The 26146-nt window shown below is 37.3% G+C and overlaps 1 protein-coding gene across 3 annotated transcripts in view; it reads left to right on the top strand.

Annotated features, from left to right (window-relative positions):
• The window catches only part of ibtk (inhibitor of Bruton agammaglobulinemia tyrosine kinase), a 135136-nt gene that overhangs the window by 21396 nt on the left and 87594 nt on the right, over window positions 1-26146 (top strand). For all 3 annotated transcript variants that reach the window (XM_039747832.1, XM_039747836.1, XM_039747835.1), the window contains exons 6-11: window positions 232-402; window positions 3089-3206; window positions 11385-11565; window positions 12669-12792; window positions 16786-16963; window positions 17197-17368. In XM_039747832.1, coding sequence (XP_039603766.1) covers window positions 232-402; window positions 3089-3206; window positions 11385-11565; window positions 12669-12792; window positions 16786-16963; window positions 17197-17368 — 944 coding nt within the window. The remainder of the gene's footprint in view (window positions 1-231; window positions 403-3088; window positions 3207-11384; window positions 11566-12668; window positions 12793-16785; window positions 16964-17196; window positions 17369-26146) is intronic.

Below are 26146 nucleotides of genomic sequence, written 5' to 3'. Positions count from 1 at the left end.
AATTGTATTATTTTGTTTATTGCATTAAGCAAGTTTAGTTATTTGTTGAAGATAAGTCTGTTGCACATGTGGAACATTACAGAGAAAGTAAAAGTATTAAATGTAGCCTTTCAAGGATTTAAGAACTTCATTCTTAGATTATACTGATCTCTGTATGTATTTCTGGTGTTTCAGTTTAATTATTTTAATTAATTTTGTTGCTTTTTTTTTTTTTTTTTATATGATTTTTAGTTTCCTTGTGTTGTCGAAGGTCTTCTTGGTCATCACTGCACTCATGTTGCTGCTGCCAAAGATCATACAGTTGTGCTGACTGATGATGGATGTGTGTTTAGTTTTGGGCTGAATAACTTTCACCAGTTGGGAATTGTACCACCTCCTGCTATGTGTAACGTACCAAAACAGGCAAGTGTTTGTGTTAATTCATTTATTTTGTAAATCCTGTGAATGCTGTTGATTAGTAGTGTAAACTCTCACAGTTGTTGCCATTCAAATCAGTAGGAGATTGAAATTTCTAGACAAAGAGATATAATCATGCTAAACGTTCTTTGAACTTTTCCAAAATATTTATTCCAAGTTATTCTGAGTCTTGTTAAAGTATTGACAAATGTCTGAGAATATTTTAGTAGTTGTGACTATGACAGGCCGTTTAGCCCAACATGCCCCCCAATTCTATATACTTAAATTTTTCAAAATAAGTTGAGCTTTGAAGGTCTCTAGTTGGTCTCCCTACCGAACTACTTGGTAATTGTGTGTCTTCTAGTTCTTTACCTAAGTAAAAAATTTTTATCATTTGTCCGAATTTTTCTATATTAAAGTTTACAATTATGTCCACCTTTTTTAAGAATTTCTTTTAATTTAATTGCTGGGTTCTGCTGTATTAATTATCTCTGTAATTTTAAACTTTTCAACCTTGTTATGCAAAAGTCTGTTTTTTGTACTAAGAAGTTTGAAGTCCTTCAATCTCTCTTCACATAGCTCATACCTCTTAGTCCCAGAATCAGCCTAATCACTCTGCTCTGGACTTTCTGTAGCATCTTTTCAGTAATACTGAGGCCAAAGCTGTACACGGTACTCCAATTGAGTTCAATCTAGTGTGTTTATAACTTAAGTATAACCTCCATTGACTTGTACTCCACACACTGTGTATTTAGAGTTAACATTTCCTACCTGTAACATGTTACATTTAATTACATTAAATATTGTTAATGTGCATTAAAAAAGGCAGTGAATCCAGTGCTGATCCTTGAGGAAGACCAATTTTAACATCACCTAATCCTGATAAAGCTCCCCTCCCCTTAAACCTTTGCTTGTTGTATTTGAGCCAATATTAAACCAACCTATGTGCACTGCCTTAAATTCCCACTTCTTTTAGTTTGATCACTAACCTTTGACTTGGTACTTTACCGAAAGCCTTCAAGAAATCAAGATAAATAATATCTTATTCATACTTCTGATAGTGTGCTTTTGTTGCTACGTCAAACATTTCCAGGAAAACACAATCAACTGAATATTAATAATAATTCCTTTCTTTATTTCTTTTCTTGCCTGTGGTGATTCCGGAATACAAAGGTATTCTGTCAATTGACTTGGCTGTTTTCTCTGCTGTACACGGTTGTTCAGAAAAGTTTTTAACTCTGTGTTTCTTTAACACTAGAATCCCTGAAGCTTTATTTTTTTCATTGTCCCTGACCTCAATTTTCCTGACATACACCGCGAAGCTTGTATCTCCTTATCACTGAGCTAATAGTCCACTTTTGTTTTGCACATGTGTAGATTTAATTTACACCGGGTGTTGCAGACTGAAATCAAATGTATGTTTTTATTATATTATAGTAATAATAACAGCAGCTCACTACTCAAAACAGGAATTATCCTGACTAAAACTCACTACCTCTTGATTACAAGACAGCAGTTCTTACCTCTACACCAGCCAAACAGACACATCGGCTGATATTTGAGCTTCGATTTTTACTCATTGACAGCAACATGTAAATTTAATGATTTTTTTTTCTTTGGTTATATTCTAGAACAAACACTTGTTTTGTTATACCTTTTGTGAAGTCTTCACACATTATACACTTCACGTCTGCATTTTGTCATTATTGTAGTAAGATGAAAAATTTACTGTTTCTGTTATGTGTTCAACATTTCTTGCCTCGCATTTCCTGTCATCTACATTTACTTAGATCATTGTAGACATGGAACACGCATGAAATGTATGTATTCCATATAACGATATATTATTCAAGCTATGCAATTTCAAACACCTCACTGCCAGGTAAAGAGACTTCAGCGTCTAAGATGACTTCAGGTGCCACCGTGGGGGGGATGTGTGAACAGGCTGCCGGCTGCCAGTCCCAATCGATACATTTGCAAGACAAGGATACTGATGATGAGAGGTGCAAAGGAATATAAGGTGGCCCGGGATTACGAATTCTTTAGTAGGCTTCAGGGATTATAGTGTTAAGCGCTTTGAGTGGTAAGCTGCTGTTGTTATTACTGTTGTTATTATTATTGTTATTACTATTATTATCATTATCATCATCATATAATAAAAAACATACATTTTGATGTGAGTTTGTAACATCCTGTGTAAACTTACAGTACTTGTAAAAGTTAGCACTAAAATGATAAAAGCAAACAGACAAACACAGCTCACGGCTCCATAATTCTATGTAGAATTTACCTTAATGAGAGTTTTTGTTTCTTGTCACAAACACAATGTTTCTCAGAGAAACGCTTAACTTTTGGCAAGAAATGTCACTTTTCATATTTCCTGCCTTCTTGTCGACCATACCCAGTTAATGCCACTCTGCAGAACTGCAGCATTTATTGGTCTGGAAGTAAAAGGACAAGATTATCTTTTAGCGCATGATTAGTCCTTTTTGGAAGTTATGTTTAGATCTGATAAGATGAGAGTTTGCAGGGATCTTTGTGTTATATCTAGTATTGCTGCAGTAATGTAGCCTTGACAAAACACTGTATACATACAGTATTTTAACAGAATATACAAGTGTGTTTGTGTGTGTATATATATTTATATATATATATATATATATATTTATATATATTTGACTTTTCTTAACAGATACTCTCTAAAACACTGAAAGGACGGACTGTGATTGGAGTTGCTGTAGGCAGGTTTCATACAGTTCTTTGGACAAAGGATGCAGTATATACTATGGGGCTGAATGGTGGCCAACTTGGTAAGATTATATACAAACCCTTACATTTTTCCAAAGGCAAATTATACTTTAAATAATGTTGCAAATTAAAATACAGTTTGAATTTTAGGATGTAGATTAAATTGTTACTTGCAAGAAAACTAATTGCAATGTTAGTGCCTAGTAGTATTAATTTTGATTGATAGAGTCATTTTTGGATTCTTAGCTCTGTTTTGAAAAGATCTCAATTACAAAAAAATCTTCATGTACAGTAGTATTTATTAAAAAAATATTCAACAATTTATTTAAGTTCTTATATTAAGGTGAGAACACAACATGTACGTCATATAATTTCTTGAAATGGTTATCCACCATGAAATATCTTTGTATGAATAAATCTGCAATCTTTTTCGATTCAGTATGGTTGGGCGAATACTTTAAATTCTTAAAAACTATCCCCCTTTTACTTATTAGTCTTGGGAAAGTCTCATAACATGCATTTTAAGTGCACATCAAATCATAACTCAATTCTGAAGAGCACTAAGGGAACAAGTAATTAATCCCTGTAAGTCTTGACAAAACAGTTTACCAAATCAAGGCAGTTTTATGCATTTACAGGTATTTCTAGGAATGGAGCATAAACCTAATTCCTGTAATTAATTATGACTCCCATGTTTATCTGGATTGGGAGAGGTAAATATCAGTTGAAAAGTTTAAAAGATGACCATAGTAAACCATAAATTCTAAAGCATAAACTATTGTTAAGGTGTAGCTATGCTTCAAATCTAGGTGGAGAACTTTTATGGCATACACTAAACTTCAAATCATAACTTAGTTACATGGAACAGGCAGAATGTAGTTTACTGTAACGAGTTTACTGTGTAGGGCTTAGTGGAGACAACCACTTTGACTGAAATTGGCTTTTCTAGTTTTTCAGTCTCTTTCAAGAGATTTATTAGTAATTAATGTAATGCTTTCTGTTTCCAATACAAGCATTCATTTTGGTAATCTTCTCAGATTTAGTGATGGGCTTGAGTTTAATACATCAATTTGCATGGGGTGATCCTACAACTACATCAGGACTGGGTGCAAATAAATGTGTAGGCATTTTAGAAAACTTGTTAGGGGAGACAATCATTTTTTGAATCTCTTAAGACAATCTGCACTACAGCCAGAGTAGTACATTTATGCTGATAAAAGCTTTCTTAGGGGTAAGACCAAACAAAAAAAAAAAAAAATCTATTCAGAAAGAGAACATACTCGTATGACTTTTCTAACCTGGTCACACGTGTGATCTGGTGTCCTTTTTCACAAGGCTGATATTTTTAAACCTTTGTCTCAATAATCGTAGCAAAAAATGTTTGCAGTGCTTCGCAGTAAGCAATGCCAGTTTGGATGGTGGTGAACCCATCAAAACTATTTCGGTCTTACAGGGCTAAATGTCTATATATCCTTTGTGCCTAGTTAATATGTTTATTCAGTAAATAGAGATTTGCCCACTGCACAAAGGTGTTTGCTAAACTCTCAATGTGCTAATGATAATTTTACTGAAACAAATGCATCATACCCCAGTTTAGATACAATTTTTTTTTTTTTTAGCCTGACCTTACTGAGACATTTACTGGAGAATACTGTTAAAAGTAGTGTTTTGCTTCACAGAAATATGAACAAAACTTATTTTTTATATTCTTAATAATATATGTAATTGAATTGGTGAAACAGATTTAGAAATAATATATTGTTGTTTCAGTATTATTATGATCTTGTATGTGCTACAAAACTGAATTTGTAGAAGAAGCAATTCATTATGGAGGACTGGGCCAAGTGAGCCAAAAGATTGACAATCAAATAAGGTAGGTGATTGTACACAGTTATTGTAGGGCAGGGGTGTCAAACTTGATCTGGCCTGTGGACTTTCTTTTGTAGCCCGCGTCAGCCATATTCAAAACCTAGATTGAGAGATAGGTCTTTATTTGTCACCAGGGGGAAATTTGACTTTTTGCAGAAGCTGTTTAAATAAATAAACAGATAAATAGGTAGGTGGATAAATAAACATACAACCCTCCCGCTCCACCCGAAGACACACTTTTTCTTCTTCTTTTCGCTGCTCCAGTTACGGGTTGCCACAGCGGATCATCTTTTTCCATATCTTCGTGTCCTCAACATCTTGCTCTGTTACACCCATCGGCGGCATGTCCTCTCTCACCACATCTATAAACCTTCTCTTAGACCTTTCTCTTTTACTCTTGCCTGGCAGCTCTATCCTTAGTGCTCTGAACACACATCACAATGACTAAAATGGAAGAAAATTAAAAAACAAGAAAACTTCTGAATTGACCATCACAGTTACACATTATACATACGTATTACTATTATAAATGAGCTGTTTCTTGATATACTTCTGCTAAAAGATTTATTGGCTAAAAATGCTCAGCCTTAGTGTGTTATAGAGAGGATGTTCAGCATCTTTCATAATGGTGCTCAGTTTTGTTTTAATTTTCTCCTTTGTTACTTCCTTCTGTCCTTTAATTGAGCTTGCCCTTTTAATTAGCTTGTTGATTTGGTGGGCCTCTGTTGAGGTGATGTCACCAGCCCTGCACACCACAGCATAGAAAATTTCACTGGTATTATTCCTCTGTTTTCCAATGCTATTCCAACCTATCAGTAATGTGGACCCAACTACTTGTATGAGTGGACCATCTCTGCATCCACTAACTAAATAGTGACTGGACATAGAGGCTGTTTTTTTTTGTGATGAAGGTCAATAACCAGTTTCTTGATTTTGCTGATGTTAAGTTGCAAAAGATTCTCTTTGCACCAAGAAACAAAGTTCTTCACCTGACACCTGTACTCTGTCTCATCCCCTTCATCATTATATCCCATAAGTGCAGAATCATCTGTGAATTTTTGCAGATGACATGACCTGGTGTTTATAGTCTGAGGCATACAAAGTAAAAATAAAAGGAGACAGGACTGTTCGTTGTGGTGCTCCAGTGTTGCTCACATACAATACAATACAATACAATACAATACAGTTTATTTTTGTATAGCCCAAAATCACACAGGAAGTGCCGCAATGGGCTTTAACAGGCCCTGCCTTTTGACAGCCCCCCAGCCTTGACTCTCTGAGAAGACAAGGAAAAACTCCCAAAAAAAACCTTGTAGGTAAAAATGGAAGAAACCTTGGGAAAAGCAGTTCAAAGAGAGACCCCTTTCCAGGTAGGTTGGGCGTGCAGTGGGTGTCAATACAATACAATATACAGAACAATTCCTTAAGACAGCATAATAATAAAAATTTTAGAAGTACGGTTTAACAGTAGATGATATGACATGATTGGGTTTGGATATTTTAAGAGTCCTGGAGACCTCATCCATCTAGCTGCCTCCCCATTTGGCCATGCCACGGCTATAACGTTGCTCCGATGGAAGGACCCCTCTTTCCCATGATTCCTGTGATCCTCCATCAGGGATGACTTTACCATAGGCAGGCAAACCACTTGGCAAGTGGGCCGTGGCACCAATTGCCACATTTGGGTACCGAGAAAAGAAACAGAATAGGTGAGGGTTAGTATTCAAATATAATTATCATGTTACTTATGTTATAGTGCTAATGACTAACAACAGAGATGCAGTCTGTACAGTTAATCAGCAGCTCTAGTCAGGATATGCTAAACTGAAGTAGTGAGTCTTCAGCCGAGATTTAAAGGCTGAGACTGAAGGGGCATCTCTTATGGAAGCAGGAAGACCATTCCACAGTTTAGGGGAATCCATATCAGAAACACTGGTACCGTTACATATTGCTTGTGATGACAGGTCGATTTTCTCAAAAGACCCCTTTTTAACATTTGTTTCATATATCGATTTTTTTCTGTGAATAATTTAACTGGATTACATTTACAACAGCCATTAAAACATATATTCAGGATCCAATCACATTTATTTGCCCAGCAATGAAAATCATAGTTACTAAACTGTAAACTAGAAACTGTTAATGACCCAGCAAAAAATGTGAAATAAAGAATGTTGGTGTTTTAACACAATGACAAAGATGTCATGGTCACATGAAGATAGATAGATAGCTGCCACTCTGCTCACTTTTTAAATCTACATGGTTATGGAGGCTGGATACTCTTCCGTGGAACTGACTGGTCTGTACTGTCTGTGATATTGGGGAAAAAAGATTTCAAGCTTTCAGACTCCCATGACTTGTCTTGCTGATGTCAGATGTATTAATGATACTAAAGTTATTTCTGACAATGAAAATCTTTCTCTGCCTGTGGCAATTCAGGAATACAAAGGTTTTGTTCTGTTAATTGACTTGACTGTTTGCTTTGTTGTACACTGTTGTTCAGAAAAGTTCTTAATTCATTTTTTAGAAAGTGTAACATGAATCTTCAGTATGCATCGGACAATGAAAAATGAGACAAGAAGAAAGATAAAAAATAACTGAGCCTCTAAAAAGCATTGTGTCAAAAGCACATACAAAAACAAAAGCAGCATCTGTTACTTGTAATAGAGATGACATAAAACATGAGACAGCCTATTACTGTTATCATAAGCATCTTGCCTATGGTTGTGCAGTGCACTTATAGTAAAGGAGTCAAAAACTACTTGCCATTCCTCTGTAACTCGCCAGCAAGATATGCTATGCAAATATACATTTTGATAAAGTAATTGACAGTTCCATGCAAAACAAATTAAAAGGGTTTGTACTGTGTTTATTATTTTTGTATGTAGGATACGGTATGATGGGTAAGAAACAAGTACTGCATAAGTAAAATGACTTAAGAATTAAGAATGACTAATTAGTACAATGTAAAAAAACACCTTTAAAATACATTAAAGGTATATCTAAACAGTAGAAACTGCAGTACAATTAATGATTTAAAAAATCATTTTAAAACAAATGTTTACGCAGTGTTTCCACTGCCAATAACAATTATTTCAATGTGTATTTTATGAATAATTGTTTTATTACCATAGACTCACAATGATGCTGATTTAAAATGCATATTATCTGTCAAAATAACGTATGCAATGGGGAAGAAAAGTATAATCCATGTATTAACTTAGTTTTGATCAACCTCATTTTTTTTTTTTTCTTAAATTCCAAAAGTAAAAGTTCTAACACCATCCATCTATCCATCCTCTTCCGCTTATCCGAGGTCGGGTCGTGGGGGCAGCAGCTTAAGCAGAGAGGCCCAGATTTCCCTCTCCCCGGCCACTTCTTCCAGCTCTTCCGGGAGAATCCCAAGGTGTTCCCAGGCCAGCCGGGAGACATAGTCCCTCCAGCGTGTCCTGGGTCTTCCCCGGGGCCTCCTCCCGGTTGGATGTGCCCGGAACACTTCACCAGGGAGGCGTCCAGGAGGCATCCTGGTCAGATGCACGAGCCACCTCATCTGACTCCTCTCGATGCGGAGGAGCAGCGGCTCTACTCTGAGCCCCTCCCGGATGACTGAGCTTCTCACCCTATCTTTAAGGGAAAGCCCAGACAGCCTGCGGAGGAAACTCATTTCAGCCGCTTGTATTCGCGATCTCGTTCTTTCGGTCACTACCCATAGCTCATGACCATAGGTGAGGGTAGGAGCATAGATCGACTGGTAAATTGAGAGCTTTGCCTTACAGCTCAGCTCCTTTTTACCACGACAGACCGATGCAGAGCCCGCATCACTGCGGATGCCGCACCGATCCGCCTGTCGATCTCACGCTCCATTCTTCCCTCACTCGTGAACAAGACCCCGAGATACTTGAACTCCTCCACTTGGGGCAGGATCTCTCCCCCAACCCTGAGAGGGCACTTCACCCTTTTCCGGCTGAGGACCATGCTCTCGGATTTGGAGGTGCTGATTCTCATCCCAGCCACTTCACACTCCGCTGCGAACCGATCCAGAGAGAGCTGAAGATCACGGCCTGATGAAGCAAACAGGACAACATCATAAGTTCTAACACTAAATATTTTAATAAATTGATATGTTAATTAAAGACCACTTTTATTTATCAATATTTTATATTTAATAAAAGTAATGCCCAATAATACAGTTTAAGCAGCTTAGCCAAATACTGGTCTTCCATTGATAAAGTTTAATCTGATAGATACTTTATTAATCCCAAGGGGAAATTAAAATAATCTAGCAGCAGTATACTGACAAAACAATATTAAATTAAAGAGTAATAAAAATGCATGTAAAAGCAGACAATAACTTTGAATAATGTTAGCATTTACTCCCCCGGGTGGAACTGAAGAGTTGCATAGTGTGGTGGAGGAACAATCTCCTCAATCTGTCAGTGGAGCAAGACGGTGACAGCAGTCTGTGACTGAAGCTGCTCCTCTGTCTGGAGATGATCCTGTTCAGTGGATGAGGTGGATTCTCCATGATTGTCAGGAGCCTGCTCAGCGCCTGTCGCTCTGTTACAGATGTCAAACTGTCCAGTTGCATTCCTACAATAGAGCCTGCCTTCCTAACAAGTTTCTAATGGTAATATTAAAATGATGATACAATTTTAGGTGTTTACTGCATTCATTTTACTGATATAAACAGTACACTGGTCACTGATTCTGACAACTTTTGATGGTTGAGTGATTGGAATTCCAGTCAAGTAACTGTTAAATTAGAGTAAATGTCTTAGCAGTAGTTGTCAGACTCGGTCCTGGTTACTCCATGTGACTGTAAGTATTTGTTCTCACCAGTTTCACAACATTGAAATTTAAAAGGTTATGACTACTTCCGTGTCAACCATACTAACATGCTCATTAGCAAACAATGGAAAATGAAAACTGTAAAAATTAAATCAAAAAAGAAGACAATGATTCTCTGGGAACATGCATATATCCTTGGTATATCTCACTGTTATAAAAAAAAAAAATCTTGGGAGGGAGACAAGACATGATCTTCTCGGAAGACAATTTGATGTCCCGCGAGAGATACTTTAACATCACGTGAGACAAGGCAGTGAGACAACATTTAAAACAAGTTCACAGGCATCTAACCTAGCAGTTATTGGAATGCTTTTGGCAGACAAACTTTATGTGCTCCCAGCTCTTAAAACAACAGCAAGCGACAAGGAAAACACACAGCTTGCCAGCAGATGATACGACCGCTTCTCCTTAGCGTGCATTCAGACCAACTCCTCCACCCCCCACCTCCTCCCCCGGCTTCACAACACAAGCGGCAGAGACGCAAAGTGGCAAAAGGACAGCTGCTGTGCAGGCTTTGAAATGATTGACGCACAGTGCGACAAATGGAACACGCAGCTCGCTAGCAGAAAGACAGCAGATGATCCGATGGCATCTTTTTAGCGTTTGTTCAGCCCAAACCACCCCACCACATGCGAGCAGTGTTATACGTCCTGCGAGAGAGACATTTAACTACGCCGTGGGCCGGAAATAAAGGACAAGTAATGTTTTCACAAATGTTTTAAAGTAAAAATGAAAATAATGCATATGTAGGAATTCCCATGAAAATAACAATCTCTTTAAATTTAAACCGTGTCTTGGGGTGGACGAGCGAAGCTCCCCTAGTTCTAATAAATTAAAAAAAAAAATACCTAACGTAGTTTCATTATTTCTACATTGACTCCAAAACATAAGAACTGGAAAATAAGAACTTGCTTCATTAGGCTGAGTCCCTTTAGCAAAATAGTTTATTTGAATGTTACTATTTCCTACTTTATTTCCTTCAGGAATACAGTATGCCTCCTAATAGGAAAAAAATTTTACTATTATGCATGTGTAAGCTGATATCTGAAATAGTCAATCTATAAAAAGCAATTAAAGTTGATTTCTATATACTACATGTGGTTAGATTTCTTACTGGGTAGTACACAGAAAATATTGACAATTTCTGTCTAAACTGAATGAAACCTTTCATACTCTTAGCTGACATTTGTTGCATGTTTTTTGTGTATATTTGTTAAAACTCCATTTTTCATTATGTCTGAGTTTCTCTAGCAATAGTTAACTTACACATTGAAAGTGAATTTTATTCTTTAATATTTAGAACTGGACTGTTGTGTTGCGGTTTAATTTTCATTTTCTAAGGAACAACGGACTGTTTTAACAGGCAAAATAAATATACTGTTATTTTAAGCTTTTATTTGTAATATGCCCTGAAGCATCTTGAAAAATGCTATCAAATATTGTATTATTATGGATATTACTGTGTTACAATTATCATTACTGTAGAACATTATTAATATGGTACATTTAACGTGGACTTTCAGGTTACCTTTTGGATCCTAATGGAGACAGATATGTCTCCTCCCCTCGCCAAGTTTCTGCACTGCATCACAAAGATATGTCAATTTCTATGGTCGCTGCCAGCAATGGAGCCACTGTTTGCGCTACGGAAAAAGGGGATATTTATCTGCTGACTGACCATCTGTGTAAAAAGATCTCCTCCAAGTAAGTTTATTTATAAACATTCTGTGTTACGTATTAAATTAAATACTTCGAAACACAGCAAATAGTTTAACACCTTAAAACATACTGTATAAGGCAAGACAGTATTACATTTGCTTTTCTTTTTGTAACAAATGCATCTTGTGTAGCTTTATACTGAGTCATCATTTAATGTTTGAATTTATAATGTTTTTGTTACCACCTTAGAACAGATGACATTTCCACAATTGGCTTTTTTTTTTGTTTTTAATTCTTTTAAATAATGCTTTGTTGCTAAAGATATCTTACTCAAGTAACAGAATGTCAGAGTACATATTTGATAGGTCACGTAAAAAAGTAGTAGACTATCTTTGAATAATCCGGTTCTAATTTTACTCTTGGAAAGCAAGAAACACAAATATACATTTTTGTATGGATGTGCATTTGTGTGTTTCAATAATTAAATCACTAATAGTGAACTATCCTAAGGTGATACCTGTAAAGAACAGTGGACTAGAATAAAATAAAGATATATTTCCTAGCTTTTTAACTGAGAAACCTACATTTGCTAGTTGTTCATGAACCTTTTGCAATATTTTTGTATGGCTAACTGTAAGACCTTTAGATTTCTCATGCAGCATGCGACCCTTAGTTCCCAATACAGTCAATCTGCAAAAGGTTATGAATAAGAGACACGTAATATCTTCTTTCGCAATCCACTTTGCTTTGAGAGGTTACTTTAACAGAAGTAGTTCTTCTTTGTTTCATTTGTTCCTCTTTGCTGTCCTTATGATAATCCTTATTGTTGTTGCCATTTTTTTGTCTGAAAATTTTGCTCTTTGCCTTTCTGTAGTTTATCTTTATCTGTCCACCCATGTCATGGCTGCAGGGAACTGCAGAATGTCCTAGGAGCATTGTATACAAGGTAGAAACCTAGGATGGGATGCTGGTCCAGGTCAAGGCACCTTCAGGCACATTTGTTATGACCAGGCTAAATTGATATTGATAAGTGGAACAGATTGGATGGATGATGGGAACTGTGTAGAAAATGTATGGAAACAATACAACATTTAAAACATTTTCGTTGTTTTACATGATTTACTTGTATTATTTGTCTTTTTATGTAGGCAGTTCAATCTTAAAAAACTGGTGGTTACTGGTGGGATCCTGGATCACAGAGTTGATGCTCACATTCTCAAAGAGGGTGGTGGTGAAAATGTTTCTATTCTTGTCCTGGACGAAGCTGGCAGAGTATGTTTATTTTCTTTATGTGTGAACAAGTTTGTTGATGTTTTTTTTCCTTTTTCTACTAGCTCTTTGAAGGTTACAGTAATTACAAAGTACATTTTTCTATGTGTTGTTTTCCTTAATTTCCTAAATACTGTTCTTAAATATATACAATGCATCTGGAAAGAATTCACAGCACAACACTTTTTCCACATTTTGTTATGTTACAGCCTTATTCCAAAATGGATTAAATTCATTTTTTTCCTCAGAATTCTACACACAACACCCCATAATGACAATCAGGCCTGTGTAGTAGAGTGGCCAGACAGAAGCCACTCCTTAGTAAAAGGCACATGGCAGCCCTCCTGGAGTTTGCCAAAAGGCATCTGAAGGACTCTCGGAGCATGAGAAACAAAATTCTCTGGTCTGAGACAGAGATTGAACTCTTTGGTGTGAATGCCAGGCGTCACGTTTGGAGGAAACCAGGCACCGCTCATCACCAGGCCAATACCATCCCTACAGTGAAGCATGGTTGTGGCAGCATCATGCTGTGGGGATGTTTTTCGGCGGCAGGAACTGGGAGACTAGTCAGTATAAAGGGAAAGATGACTGCAGCAATGTACAAAGACATCCTGGATGAAAACCTGCTCCAGAGCACTCTTGACCTTAGACTGGGGCGACGGTTCATCTTTCAGCAGGACAGCTGATTCAGATTACCTGAATTTCAATTAATTTTCAGCTTGAGACATCAGTATTTTACTTACAATCCGAGGAAACTGGTGTTGATGTGAATTGGTATGTAGCTGCCATCAGTAGCACTGAGGCTGGGTATTGTACAGAACCTACTTCATTGTCATTTTCAATCATTTTGTGCATTTTTTCACACATGTCATGCAGTCATCAGTGATGAATTTTCATGCCATTTGTATATCCTTATGATTTAAAGTACAAAAATATTTCTTCATTGCAGCACCAGAACAAATTTGTGGGGGGTATTTTTTTTCCAAAGGAGGGCCAATTCATGATTATAATACAAATAAAACCAACAGTATTTTAAATGTACATCAAATACACCTAAGGCGGGACATATGCAAATGACAAGAACAAACAAAACTTAATACTGTGCATCACATATTTCCACTATTGCTCACTAAGCTCAAGGCCAAGGAGGTGTAGTTCTTGGGGAAACTTGCATAAGATGGCATGAATACAATGGAAGGTCATATAATAAAATCAAAATAACAAACGTAAGCATTAGCATTTAAGAATGGCTAAACTGTAGCTTAGCCTTCCCACTGCCTGCAGCTAACAATGCTATTAAAATAGCAAAATTAATTTTACTGTCATCTTAATTTTTATCTAACAAAACACTTCACTGTAGATCAAATAAAACTGCAAGAAGACTTGTGGTATTGCTATATTAAAACACATATACAAAGGTTAATTTAAACCTTTGAGCTCGCCGTTAGAAAATTTTAACTCTGAGTTTGGGAACTAAACCTGTGCAGCAATAATGTATACATCACAGGTACTTGCTGCCTTGCAAGGTTGCCTCTTATATTGCAAAATTAGTAATTTCTGTTTAGGTAATTTTTATTATGTAAATTTTGATTTTGTAAAATGGGTGTATTTTAAAAAATAAATAAATAAAAAATCCCTATGTATGTTAAACTATGTCCAAAAGCCATGCTTCGTCTTCACAGAACCTGAACAGCCACTAACCGCATTGCAGTGACCATGTTTCAACCTCTTTATTTATGTATGTGTGTATTTATTTATGACAAGTTTAAAATATTTTTCTGTAAAAAAGTTTAGACAGCATAATTAATTTTTGCTGATTGTTCTGCCAGTATACTTTACTCAGTGCATCTTCCAGATTGAGTTACGGATGTCCAGTACAGTTCACATGTTTCCCACCATTGTTCAACATAGCAGTTGTGTCCTTCCTTTAAATAACTGTTATGCTATCTCCCAAGTTTTTTCCCTTGGGCCATCTAGTTATGTCATTTGCACATCTGCTATATGTAGGTTTTTGTAAAGATCTCAAAGGGGTTAAAATATTTTTGCTTGAATGCTTGCAGTAATACTTACCCAGTACATTTGTCTCTTTAATTAAACAGTATCATTTGTCTTATTAATATCAAATTAGGTCTACAGCATTTGCATATCGGTTAATCCTGAAATGCCTAAACAGTGTGCAAATTCTTGCGTTTTTTAGGTTCATTCATGTATAATGAAACATGTACATGAAACGACTTGGCTCTTAGTGGACTGATTTTGTTGAAATTTTGCATACTTTATTCTACGCTGTTAAGAATTGTGTATTTTATGCAGTCTACTGAAGAATATAATTGCATTCTATTCCCACTGTTACTTTTATTATGATTCTTTGTTGCAGAAATGTTTAATAAATATGTGATAACCGATTTGTTTAAGTAACTAAAAAATATAAAATGCTCCAGTTTTCAAATCAGTTAACTTTGTTGCCAAACTCACCTGAAGGGAGGGTACACAGTGCTTACATATTCTAAGTAGGGCTTTTTTCACTCCCTGTTCATAGATAATTGTGTAATATGCTAAAAAAATGCATGTTTTTAATGAAATTTCAAATGATCATTTTAAGAATTTAATACAGGTTTAGTATTTAGTTTTCATAGTTCTCAACAATGTGACTTATGTTGGTGTATAGTACAGGATGAAAGGGGAAAACCCGTACTTACCTCTGTTAGTTCAAGGATGACGGCTCTCTTTTTTTGAGTTTGTTCATGTTGTCCTGAGCAACTAAATGGGGCAATATTTAACATGTTCTTACTGAGTTGTCCTTGCACACATGAAAGCTTAGTGATAAACTGCACCGATTTTGCTTTTCACAAAGGAAAAGACTACATTTACACAAGCCATACTTATGTTTTTTCTTTGAAGCTTAGGAAACTGTGTTACAACTTGAGAACCAGCTCCCAACCTTTAAAAATAGATGCCTCTATTTTTTTCACTGTTGCTGGTTAAAACATTAGGACAATTTTAGATCAGAACAGGTCATTCAGCACAACAAAGCCTGGCAGTCCTATCCACTTAATTCTTCTAAAAAACATTGTCTAATTTTGAAAGTCCCTAAAGTCTTAGGGCCGGTTCATGCTCAGAACACGTACGTGCATGCATCATGGAAGCCACATGTTCCCAGCGTTCACTTAATGCATCCAGAATGTTTCCAAAATGTACTTGTTTCCTTACAAAGACATGCAGGTTTGGGGATTTGGTGATGCTAAAGTGACACTAGTGTATGTTTGTGGTTGTATTCATCTTGCAATGAGTGGATGACCTTTCCAGGGATTGTTTCTGCCTCACACTCAATCCATCCTTTTAAAAAAAATATTGTGGCAATGTGTCCTCGGAATTTAATGGATGTTTCAGGTAATTTACAACACAGCGAAGCTGAACATTTTCTCACATTTATGATATCTCACACTGCCACCTGGTGGAATCTTCCAGATTATGTAAAGTACACATGCAAGTATAAACAGTACATTGCTTAAGTAGTAGAAGTGTCCCCAGGAACAAGTATCTCATCGCGTGAAGTATAAACCCTGCCCTTCTTTCTACCATGCTACTTGGTAGCTTATTCCAGGCTTATGTCAACAGTCCTCTGCACTTGATTTTACAAAACAGCATTCACACGTAGAAAAATGTACATGTAATTTTAAAATAGGTTATTTTTTTAATTATCTTTTTTCAGGGTTACTGTAATTATAATACAGTTTAGAACAACATCCTCCATGATAAGTTTCTCATTCACATTCATTTTTTTATTCACTGTGTAATTAATAACATTGCCTAGTGTGACTCTCGTATCTCTTCGAATTTAAAAGGAATTAATGACATTATTAATAGCTTATGGAACCTTTTTCTTTTTATTAAAGATATTTATCCAAGATTTAACAAATTTGTAGATAAGTTATCATATTTCCAATTAAGTACTGAGGTAAATTGTGCTCAAAATATACCTTGTGGGTTTTTTAGGTGTTTTCCTGGAATTCCTCAAGTGGAACTTTAAAACTATGCAGATGGGTTTATGGTCGCCAAGTTTACATGTCCGATATTGCACTGAATAAAAATGTGATGATGTTTGTCACTCTAGAGGGAGAAGGTTTTTCAGGACATTGGGTGAATGCCACTACCAAAAAAAATGGAAAGAAAGGTATGTGATTGAAACATAAAAATAAAAAATGCAATGCAGTACCATGGTTATTTATGTGACAATGAAGTATTTTGAAATTAATTAAACTACTGTCTATATAAATGAATTATAAAATCTGGCCACTTGTTTTGGCATTTTTTAATTAGGCCAGTTTTTTAAAAATTACTAAATCTCACTGTATGTTTAGTTTTTTTTGTCTGATTTTATTACTTTTTAATATGTTTTTATTACAGATGATTCTATTAAGACTGGAAATACTCTAGACTCATCCTGCTACGTTGAAGCTGGCAGCACATATGAGCGAATTAGACTTCAAAAAATTTCATTTATCCACAGAGCTGTCAGCATTACTGCAGATACTAATGGTCGTAACTTTGCTGTTTTACAGTCTGACCCAAAAACAAGGTTTGTATTTATTTGGTTTTGTTTTTAAATTTTATTTTTTATCTTTAAGAAGTAGGTCATATTTGGGATGAGAAGTTGTGGCATCTGGGGTATATTGAAAAAAGACTGGGTGAAATCAAAATAAATACTAGTCCTCAGTGATATAATAAGTAAAGTTACAATTCTTTTATGCAAGATGTGGCAATTGTTATCATATAACCTGATAGTGCAACTGTTGGTTGCTGTTTGGCGTCTAAGGGTGTCCTCACACTAGGCACATTTGTTCCTTACAGTATTAGAGCACAATTGTCCCCCTCCCTACAACTTCTGCTGACTTGCACTCACACTGTACTTTAACATTCTGGGCCCGAGAATGCTTTCATCATTACTGTGATAATTCAAATAAAGCTATTTAACCTTCTGTTAGTAAGAAGTCATCTGAAAATGTTTACTTCTGTGTATTGCCAGTTGCACTCAACTTAGTATCGATACATTTATTTATTATTTATTCTCTATAAGAATCACTTTTACACTGTAGATGTCCTCCAATGTACACATTATATGCTTGTGTATTCATTAGTGTTTTATGTGTCAGTTATATTTATTTTTGTATAGTTTTCTTCACTAAATGCAAACCTTGCCTGTGTGTTACTCCCTGTTTTGTTTTAGGTATACTGAACTTGGTGCTGGGAGGTGTGACCAAAGTTCTATATCACAGCATTTTTTAAAATTATACGAGTTTCACGGTTTTCAACAGTATTTTTTTCCCCATGCATGAGTGGATGTTAACCACATTTTCTATTGCAATTATTGCAGTAGACTGGCTAAGAATAAGCTATTCCACTGTCATGAGAATTGTACATTGTACAAAAAAACATTTTAATGTGCACACAAGTACTAATATAGGTTTGCATTGCCCCAACAAGAGATTGTTTTCAAGGGGGTGGCACTAATGAAGATAAGGAATCACATTGCATTACAGTTGCAGTGAAAATATAGGACCTTTTTATTGAACAAATTTTGCAAAGAACCTAAACTAAAATTTTGACAAAATATTTTTAACCATCCAAAGAAGCATTTAGACTTAGTAAGATATCCAGAGGCACTTGTCAAAAGTTGTATTGCACTGAACATGTCTTAGAAAAGGAATAAGTAGTAAATATTTTTTGTAAACCAACTACACTTCCTGTTAATGTTAACAATCTCGGTCTACTGACACGTTAAAGTGACTTTTTAAACAACTTTCCCATCATTAAACTGCATAATATTTAAACTAATAAATAATAACAATAAAATAAATAATAGTGCAACTTCCAGTAATAATACCATTACTTCAAGACTTCAAGTCCAGGTGCATTAAACAGTATTCACCAAATAAAAATAAAATAAAACAAGTGCAACTTGCTGATGACATCTTTACCAACTGAACCATCATTTAGGCAAACTGCATTAATATGGACCTTGCAGCTAAGCTATATAGTCGACATGTTGACTTTATTCTCGACATTTCCACTTTATTCTCATAGTTTATTCTATAATTAAAGTAGAATGTCGTAAACTAAATTTCATCCTAAAATCAGTGTTTAATTTACTAGATTTTCTCAAACCATGTCATAAATTAATGCAGCACATTAAATGCTTTGTGTTAAGTGTTCCCTGACTCAGTTGTTAATCACTACGCGCTTCTTAAACTGACTTCCTATACACTAAGAGGAGGTGCAGGCAGCGATCACTGCACATAATACATTCACTTCATGATATTCCTGCTCACTGAAAATTTAGAATGCTAAGATATATAGTTGATATCATTTTCAGGATGAAATGCATTAAAGTAGGTATCCGTTGCATGCATTTGTAGCAGTGAAAAGTTCCCCCCTTAAAAAATTTCCACCTGTGCCACGTTCCAAATGTTGTTTAGGCAATTTAAACTGGTGTTGCGGTATAAGAAAAATCCATATCATAACAAAGATAAAAAACGGTTTTCGGTATGAACCGGTATACCACCCAGCACTATCTGAACACTATATTTTTCCTGTGTTGTAGGTTTTGAAGTGAAATATATAACAATGAATTGAATGTATTGTGACAAATTAAAGAGTGCAAAAAACTTGTTAAAAGTTATCTATCATATTATTGGTTGTTAGCATATTTTATAAAGGTTTGGGGCAGTCACCCATATAATTTGGTATCCTGGCTACAAAAGTCGTTTTCAAAGCACTGGCACTGAAGTGCATACAACAGAGTCTAAAACCAGACTGCGGGAGAAGGGAAAAGGGTAGGCTTTTAAAGGGGAAGACAGGAAGTGAGGTCATAAGGATCGGGCACGTGTTCATTATTCATTGGATCAGGCCCAGATGTGACATTAGGGGGACCTGAGCTGGTAAGGTCTGTTTCCATTGGTTCAGTCCCAGAAGTGATGTCAAGAGAGCCAGGTGGAGCCTCCCGGGTTTGGTCTACAGGGAAGTGAGAAAAAGAGTTAGTGCAATCTGCCACATACCGGCATGCCTCAGAACTGCGTTAACGCGAGCCCTTTAGCTGCCTCCCATGCGCGCGTGCGTGACAAGATATAGAGAGAGAGAGTATACACTAATAAAAGGCAAAGCCCTCACTGACTCATCACTAATTCTCCAACTTCCCGTTGGGCAGGTTTCATTTTGAAATTCTACGCGTAATGGTCATAACTGGAAGCTATTTTTCTGCATATACTGTAATAATGGAGTTGAGCTCGAAAGCCGTGGAGGGGCGGAGTTTCGTGTGACATCATCACGCCTCCCATGTAATCACGCAGTACATAGAAAACCAGGAAGAGCTCCAAAAACCGCTGAAGAAAACATACATTATATAATTAAGAAGGCAGCGAAACAATTCGAAGCGAGTGAGTGACATATAAAACCATATTCAGCGGCTCACGTGAACTGGCGCAGACAAAAACCAACAGTTCCAAAGAGTGCTGAACAAAAACCGAATTACACTGCTACGCTCAAATAGACAAATCACACGCCATGGCGCAATAGTAGAGGCTTCGCCTCTAGCGCCGGTGTCCGAGGTTCGATTCCAGAGAGGGGATGCACGGAGTATGTACGTGTGCTTCCCGATTTATTTTAGCCTCGCATCCCGTTGGTTTGAGACAATGAAAAAATATGCGGTTAACGCAGAAAGACAGGTCACCAATTGAATCTTTATGAATAATGGATACTTTATTCGCGATCAATGATTGTTTTGGTAAAGCCATACTCAGTGTATTCATTAGATGAACAGTAAAAAAGTAAGAGCGAGGGGAAGGTAACTTATTGAGGCACGCAGGCAAAACCACAATAGCATGCGGGCTCGATGTACTGTAGTGCTAGTCAACTGAATCTGAATTGCGCGATCACATTTGAAAAAAATATATCTTTTCAACTTCTATTTAGTCAACACTTAGCATATTCATATGTAACGCTGCTGCGCAACTCAGCACGCCTCCCATGTAATTGACTACCTGCCCATATAAGGCCATTCTTCGCTGCGGTGTCTTTATTCGTTTCCTTGCTTCAACAAGGAAGCAGCTTTCTCACAGCTTCTGCGCTGTTTTATAAATGAACGACATATACGAAAGTCCTTTTTCCTTGCTTCGCCAACGAGGCAACCTTTTTATTTAATCCACGGGTTCTGCGCTGTTTTATTGTTCATTTGTTATGATTGTTATAGTTATTGTGTACATATTTTATACTTTGTTTACTGATCAAGTACCCATTCCCTTTATTCTTCCAACTGTACCCCAATTAAAATGTCTTATCGACGTAATCACCATCAATCAAAGAACTATCACTTACCGAGTGGTGTTCATGCCTGGAGATGGCGCCTGCCTTTTCCATTCTCTGTGTTACATATTGCACGGACATATCAGGCTCACTTTTGATATCCGCAAGGACATTGTGTCTTATGTATTAAATGACTGGGAGAGGTTCCAAGTATGGACTGATGATGGTACTGGAGATAATTATAGTACACAGGAGCACTATAAGACTGAAATGCTTAAGCCCTTCACCTATGGTTCTGCATGTGAGTTGATGGCTGCCGCTGAATTGTTTGGTTGTCGCTTTCAAGTTTTCCGAAATAGGCAAATATTTTACACCTTTGGAGAACCGTCAATGCCTCTTAAACATCTTAGATTCACAGGTGACAATTTGAGTAGTGGACACTTTGATGTTTATGAATATTTCAACTCTCAAAAGCTGGATGCGAAGTTATTGATGAAGCTGGTTGTATGCTTACATCGATTGACACATGCTGAATGTCACTTCAACACAAATCCAGCTGATTATTACACCAGCAATCCAAGCTATGAGAACACAATAAAAAGGAGGTGTATCAGACGTCGTGGTAGATTTTCTCATACAGCTAGACGGAATCAACTTTGTGCAGCTGCTGCCAAATACTCGCAGAAAAATAAACAAATTCATAGGGACGCTGTCACTAAATACTCGCAAGCACATCCACAAGTTCATAGGGACGCTGTCGCTAAATACTCGGAAGCACATCCACAAGTTCATAGGGACGCTGTCGCTAAATACTCGCAAGCACATCCACAAGTTATTAGAGGTTCTGTTTCTAGATACGATCCCAATAATGAAAAGTGGCTCATTCGAAAACAACAGGTTTGGTTCAAAAAAGCCAATTGTGGATTTGCGAACAACCCAAACATACATTATAAGTCTGACAAAACCGTGCACATTGGATCCATGGATCTTCACTGTAACTATTGTCAAGCAAAGAAGTGGAAATGCGAGTCTCCTGGTTTGTGCTGTAACGGTGGTAAAGTCTCTCTCACTCCTTTATGTAAGCTTCCTCACCTTCTTCAGGGCCTGTTAAATGGCTTAACATCCTCAAAGTGAGCATTTCTTGAACAACATTCGAAAGTACAACGGCGCATTTCAAATGACATCATTTGGTGCTAACCAAATCGTTGAGGGAAATTTTATGCCTTCATTTAAAGTTCAGGGACAAGTGTATCACTTGATTAGCAGTCTTTTACCTATGCCAAGTGAAGAACACAAATGTTTGCAAATTTATTTCGTCGGGGACGATGAAAAGGAAGCACAAATCCGCTGTGCTAATTTTTCTGGACTTAACATGCCCCTGGTCAAGCAATTACAAAAAATGCTCCATGACTGTAACACTTACATCCAGGACTTCCACTCCACAATGACAGTATTTCAGATGATGACAAACACTTCAAAGTTGTCATTCACGCAGACAAAAAACCATTACATGCACACAAAGGCAGATTTAATAAACCCACAGTTCATCAAGTTGGTGTTGTCATCGTTGGGCAAACGTTCAACAATAGAGATATTGTCTTGAAAACCAGAGACAATAAACTGCAACGCATTAAAGAAACCCACAGATCCTATGATGCACTTCAATATCCTCTCATGTTCTGCTATGGTGAAGACGGCTATTCTGTGTCTATACCTCAAGTTCATGCTGCCAGTAAGTTACCTATGAACAAAACCGTCTCTGCAGCAAACTTCTATTCATACCAGCTTATGATCAGACAACATCATGCTAATAATATCCTTTTCTTCCGAACTTTATTAAATCAGTTTTAGTTGATATGTACGCAAAAATTGAATCCGAAAGACTAAATTATATCAGACTTAATCAAAAAAAACTACGGGCTGAAAATTACGTTCACTTAAAAGATGCTATTGACAAAAACAACACTGATTTAACAGAACTTGGTCAAGCTGTGATATTACCATCATCCTTCACTGGAGGACCTCGCTATATGCACGCGTACACAAGACGCAATGACATATGTTCGTCATTATGGCCGCCCTGACTTATTCATCACATTTACTTGCAATCCTAAATGGCCTGAGATCACTGAAATTCTCCTTCCACGTCAAAAACCTCACGATCGCCACGACCTTATCAGTCGTATTTCATCTCAAGATCCGCAAAATGATAGACTTGCTCATGAAGAGTAACATTTTCGGCTGTACAAATTGCTACATGTACACCATAGAGTGGCAAAAGCGAGGTATTCCCCATGCACACATTCTATTGTGGCTAAAGGATAGGATTAAACCAGCTCTCATCGATCAACTCATCCGTGCAGAAATTCCTGATCCACAGACTGACCCTGCCCTACACAAAATAGTAAAATCCAACATGATTCACGGCCCATGTGGACCTCATAATATCAACTCGCCCTGCATGAGCAACAGAATATGCACTAAGAAGTACCCGCGTCCGTTCATCTCACAAACTCAGACCGGAGAAGATGGTTACCCTCAGTACCGCCGGCGCACCTGCTGATGGAGGTCATACAATTAACATCAAAGGAGTACATATCGACAACAGATGGGTGGTCCCTTATAGTCCTGTGCTATCCCGCTTCTTCAATGCTCACATCAATGTCGAATTTTGCAATTCAGTAAAATCGATCAAATACATCTGCAAGTATGTTAACAAAGGAAGTGACCAGGCAGTATTTACAATACAAACTCATAATGACGGTATCTCGATCTGAAGCTGGTCGTTACATTAGTAGCTCTGAAGCAGCCTGGCGCATTTTCTGTTTTCCCATTCATGAACGTTTCCCTCCGGTCGTTCATCTTGCTGTGCATCTTGAGAACGGACAAAGAATTTATTTCACAGAAGGCAATCTTGCCGATAAAGTACACAATCCACCAAAAATGACCCTTTTAGCGTTCTTTGACCTTTGCAAGCACGATGATTTTGCTCGACAACTTCATTATAATGAAATTCCATCATATTATGTGTGGGCAAACAACATGTTTTGTCGAAGGAAACAGGGCAACCCTGTACCAGGATATTTGGGAGTAAAAAAGGATGATGTACTGGGACGGGTCTACACTGTACACCCGAATAACTCTGAATGCTACTATCTTCGACTTCTGCTCAACAAAATCACAGGTCCCACATCTTTCAAATCTCTCAGAACAGTTGATGGTGTCCTACATCCGACCTATAAGTCAGCCTGCAGGGCACTCGGTTTATTACATGACGATATCAACTGGGACGAGACTCTACAGGAAGCTACTCTATCTCGCTCACCTCAAAAGATCCGTGAACTATTTGCTGTCATGTTGGTGTTCTGCCAAATAGAAAACCCCTTAAACCTATGGGAAAAACATAAACACAGCATAGCAGAAGATGTTAGGAGACAGACTGAAAGAGATCACATATGAACAGAAGTCCACCAGTGGTTAAATTTGATCTATAACAAGTGTCTACAGTTGCTTGAAAACTACGTATTGCTATTGGAGGTCAATCTCTTCATCATTACGGTTTGCCTTCACCTTTAGCAGAACTGGCACAACTTGCATCAAATCCCGAGTACTTGAAAGAGACATCTTACAACACCTCGCACTTGGCCAATATAGTCACAAATAACGAGCGGTTGCTAAGTAGTGACCAAAAGTCAGTTTATGAGCAAATCATGAGCAGCATTACGTCTCCCACTACCACGGTGTTTTTCCTTGATGCTTCAGGAGGAACTGGTAAGACATTCCTAATAAACCTTCTCCTTGCAAAAATCCGATCAAAACGTAACATTGCCATATCTGTAGCTTCTTCTGGCATTGCTGCAACTCTTTTAGAGGGTGGCAGAACTGCTCATTCAGCTTTCAAGCTGCCTCTGAACCTCAACCATACTGAATCCCCATGTGTAACATATCAAAGCAGAGCAACATGGCTGAAGTGCTGCGACATTGTCAACTTATTGTCTGGGATGAATGCACTATGGCACACAGAGCAGGTATTGAGGCTTTAGACAGGACCCTCCAAGACATCCGAAACACCAACAAACTTATGGGAGGCTTGACAGTGTTGCTGGCTGGAGACTTCCGCCAAACCCTATCAGTCGTGCCCAGAGGAACACGCGCTGATGAAGTTAAAGCATCTCTGAAATCTTCATACATTTGGCCACAAATCCATGTTGTTACTTTAAAAATAAACATGAGAGTTCATTTGAAACGCGACAAAAAAGCCAAGGAGTTCTCTGCTCTTCTGATGAGTATAGGTGATGGCACCTTGTGTCTCAGGGACAAACACTACAAAAGGTTGGCATTGATTTGAGGCAGGATTGCTTTTCACATGGCCTACTGTATGTTGCATGCTCAAGAGTAAGCTCAGCACACAGCTTAATCATATTACAACCAGAGGGCCGAACTGATAACGTAGTATACAGAGAGATCCTTAACAATGAATTTTTTATATATTTTACCTCAGTCTAAAAATGTTTACTTTTTTCTTAATAAAAATATTCAGGCAGTATTTCACTGCTGCGAAGTGCGGGTATTTTCCTTATGTGTGTGTGTGTGTGTGTGTATATATATATATATAGAGAGAGAGAAGCGAAGCGTCACAAAGTTGTTTTCGTCTAGCTGCATCAGAAAATGTACCACGAAGTCTGACAGGCCTCGTTTTTAGTGTTTTGTCACAGCTTGGATTGCTGCTGTCATAATCGGTTTGAGTCTAGATATATATATACTGCTCAAAAGAATTAAAGGAACACTTTTTAATCGGAGTATAGCATAAAGTCAATGAAATGTCTGGTCAGTTAAGTAGCAGAGGGGGTTGTTAATCAGTTTCAGCTGCTGTGGTGTTAATGAAATTAACAACAGATGCACTAGAGGGGCAACAATGAGATGACCCCCAAAACAGGAATGGTTTAACAGGTGGAGGCCACTGACATTTTTCCCTCCTCATCTTTTCTGACTGTTTCTTCACTAGTTTTGCATTTGGCTGCAGTCAGTGTCACTACTGGTAGCATGAGGCGATACCTGG

This window comes from Polypterus senegalus, chromosome 3 (assembly GCF_016835505.1).
Source record: "Polypterus senegalus isolate Bchr_013 chromosome 3, ASM1683550v1, whole genome shotgun sequence".
NCBI classification, from domain to species: Eukaryota; Metazoa; Chordata; class Cladistia; order Polypteriformes; family Polypteridae; genus Polypterus; species Polypterus senegalus.
This window is presented reverse-complemented; position numbering and strand designations above follow the sequence as displayed.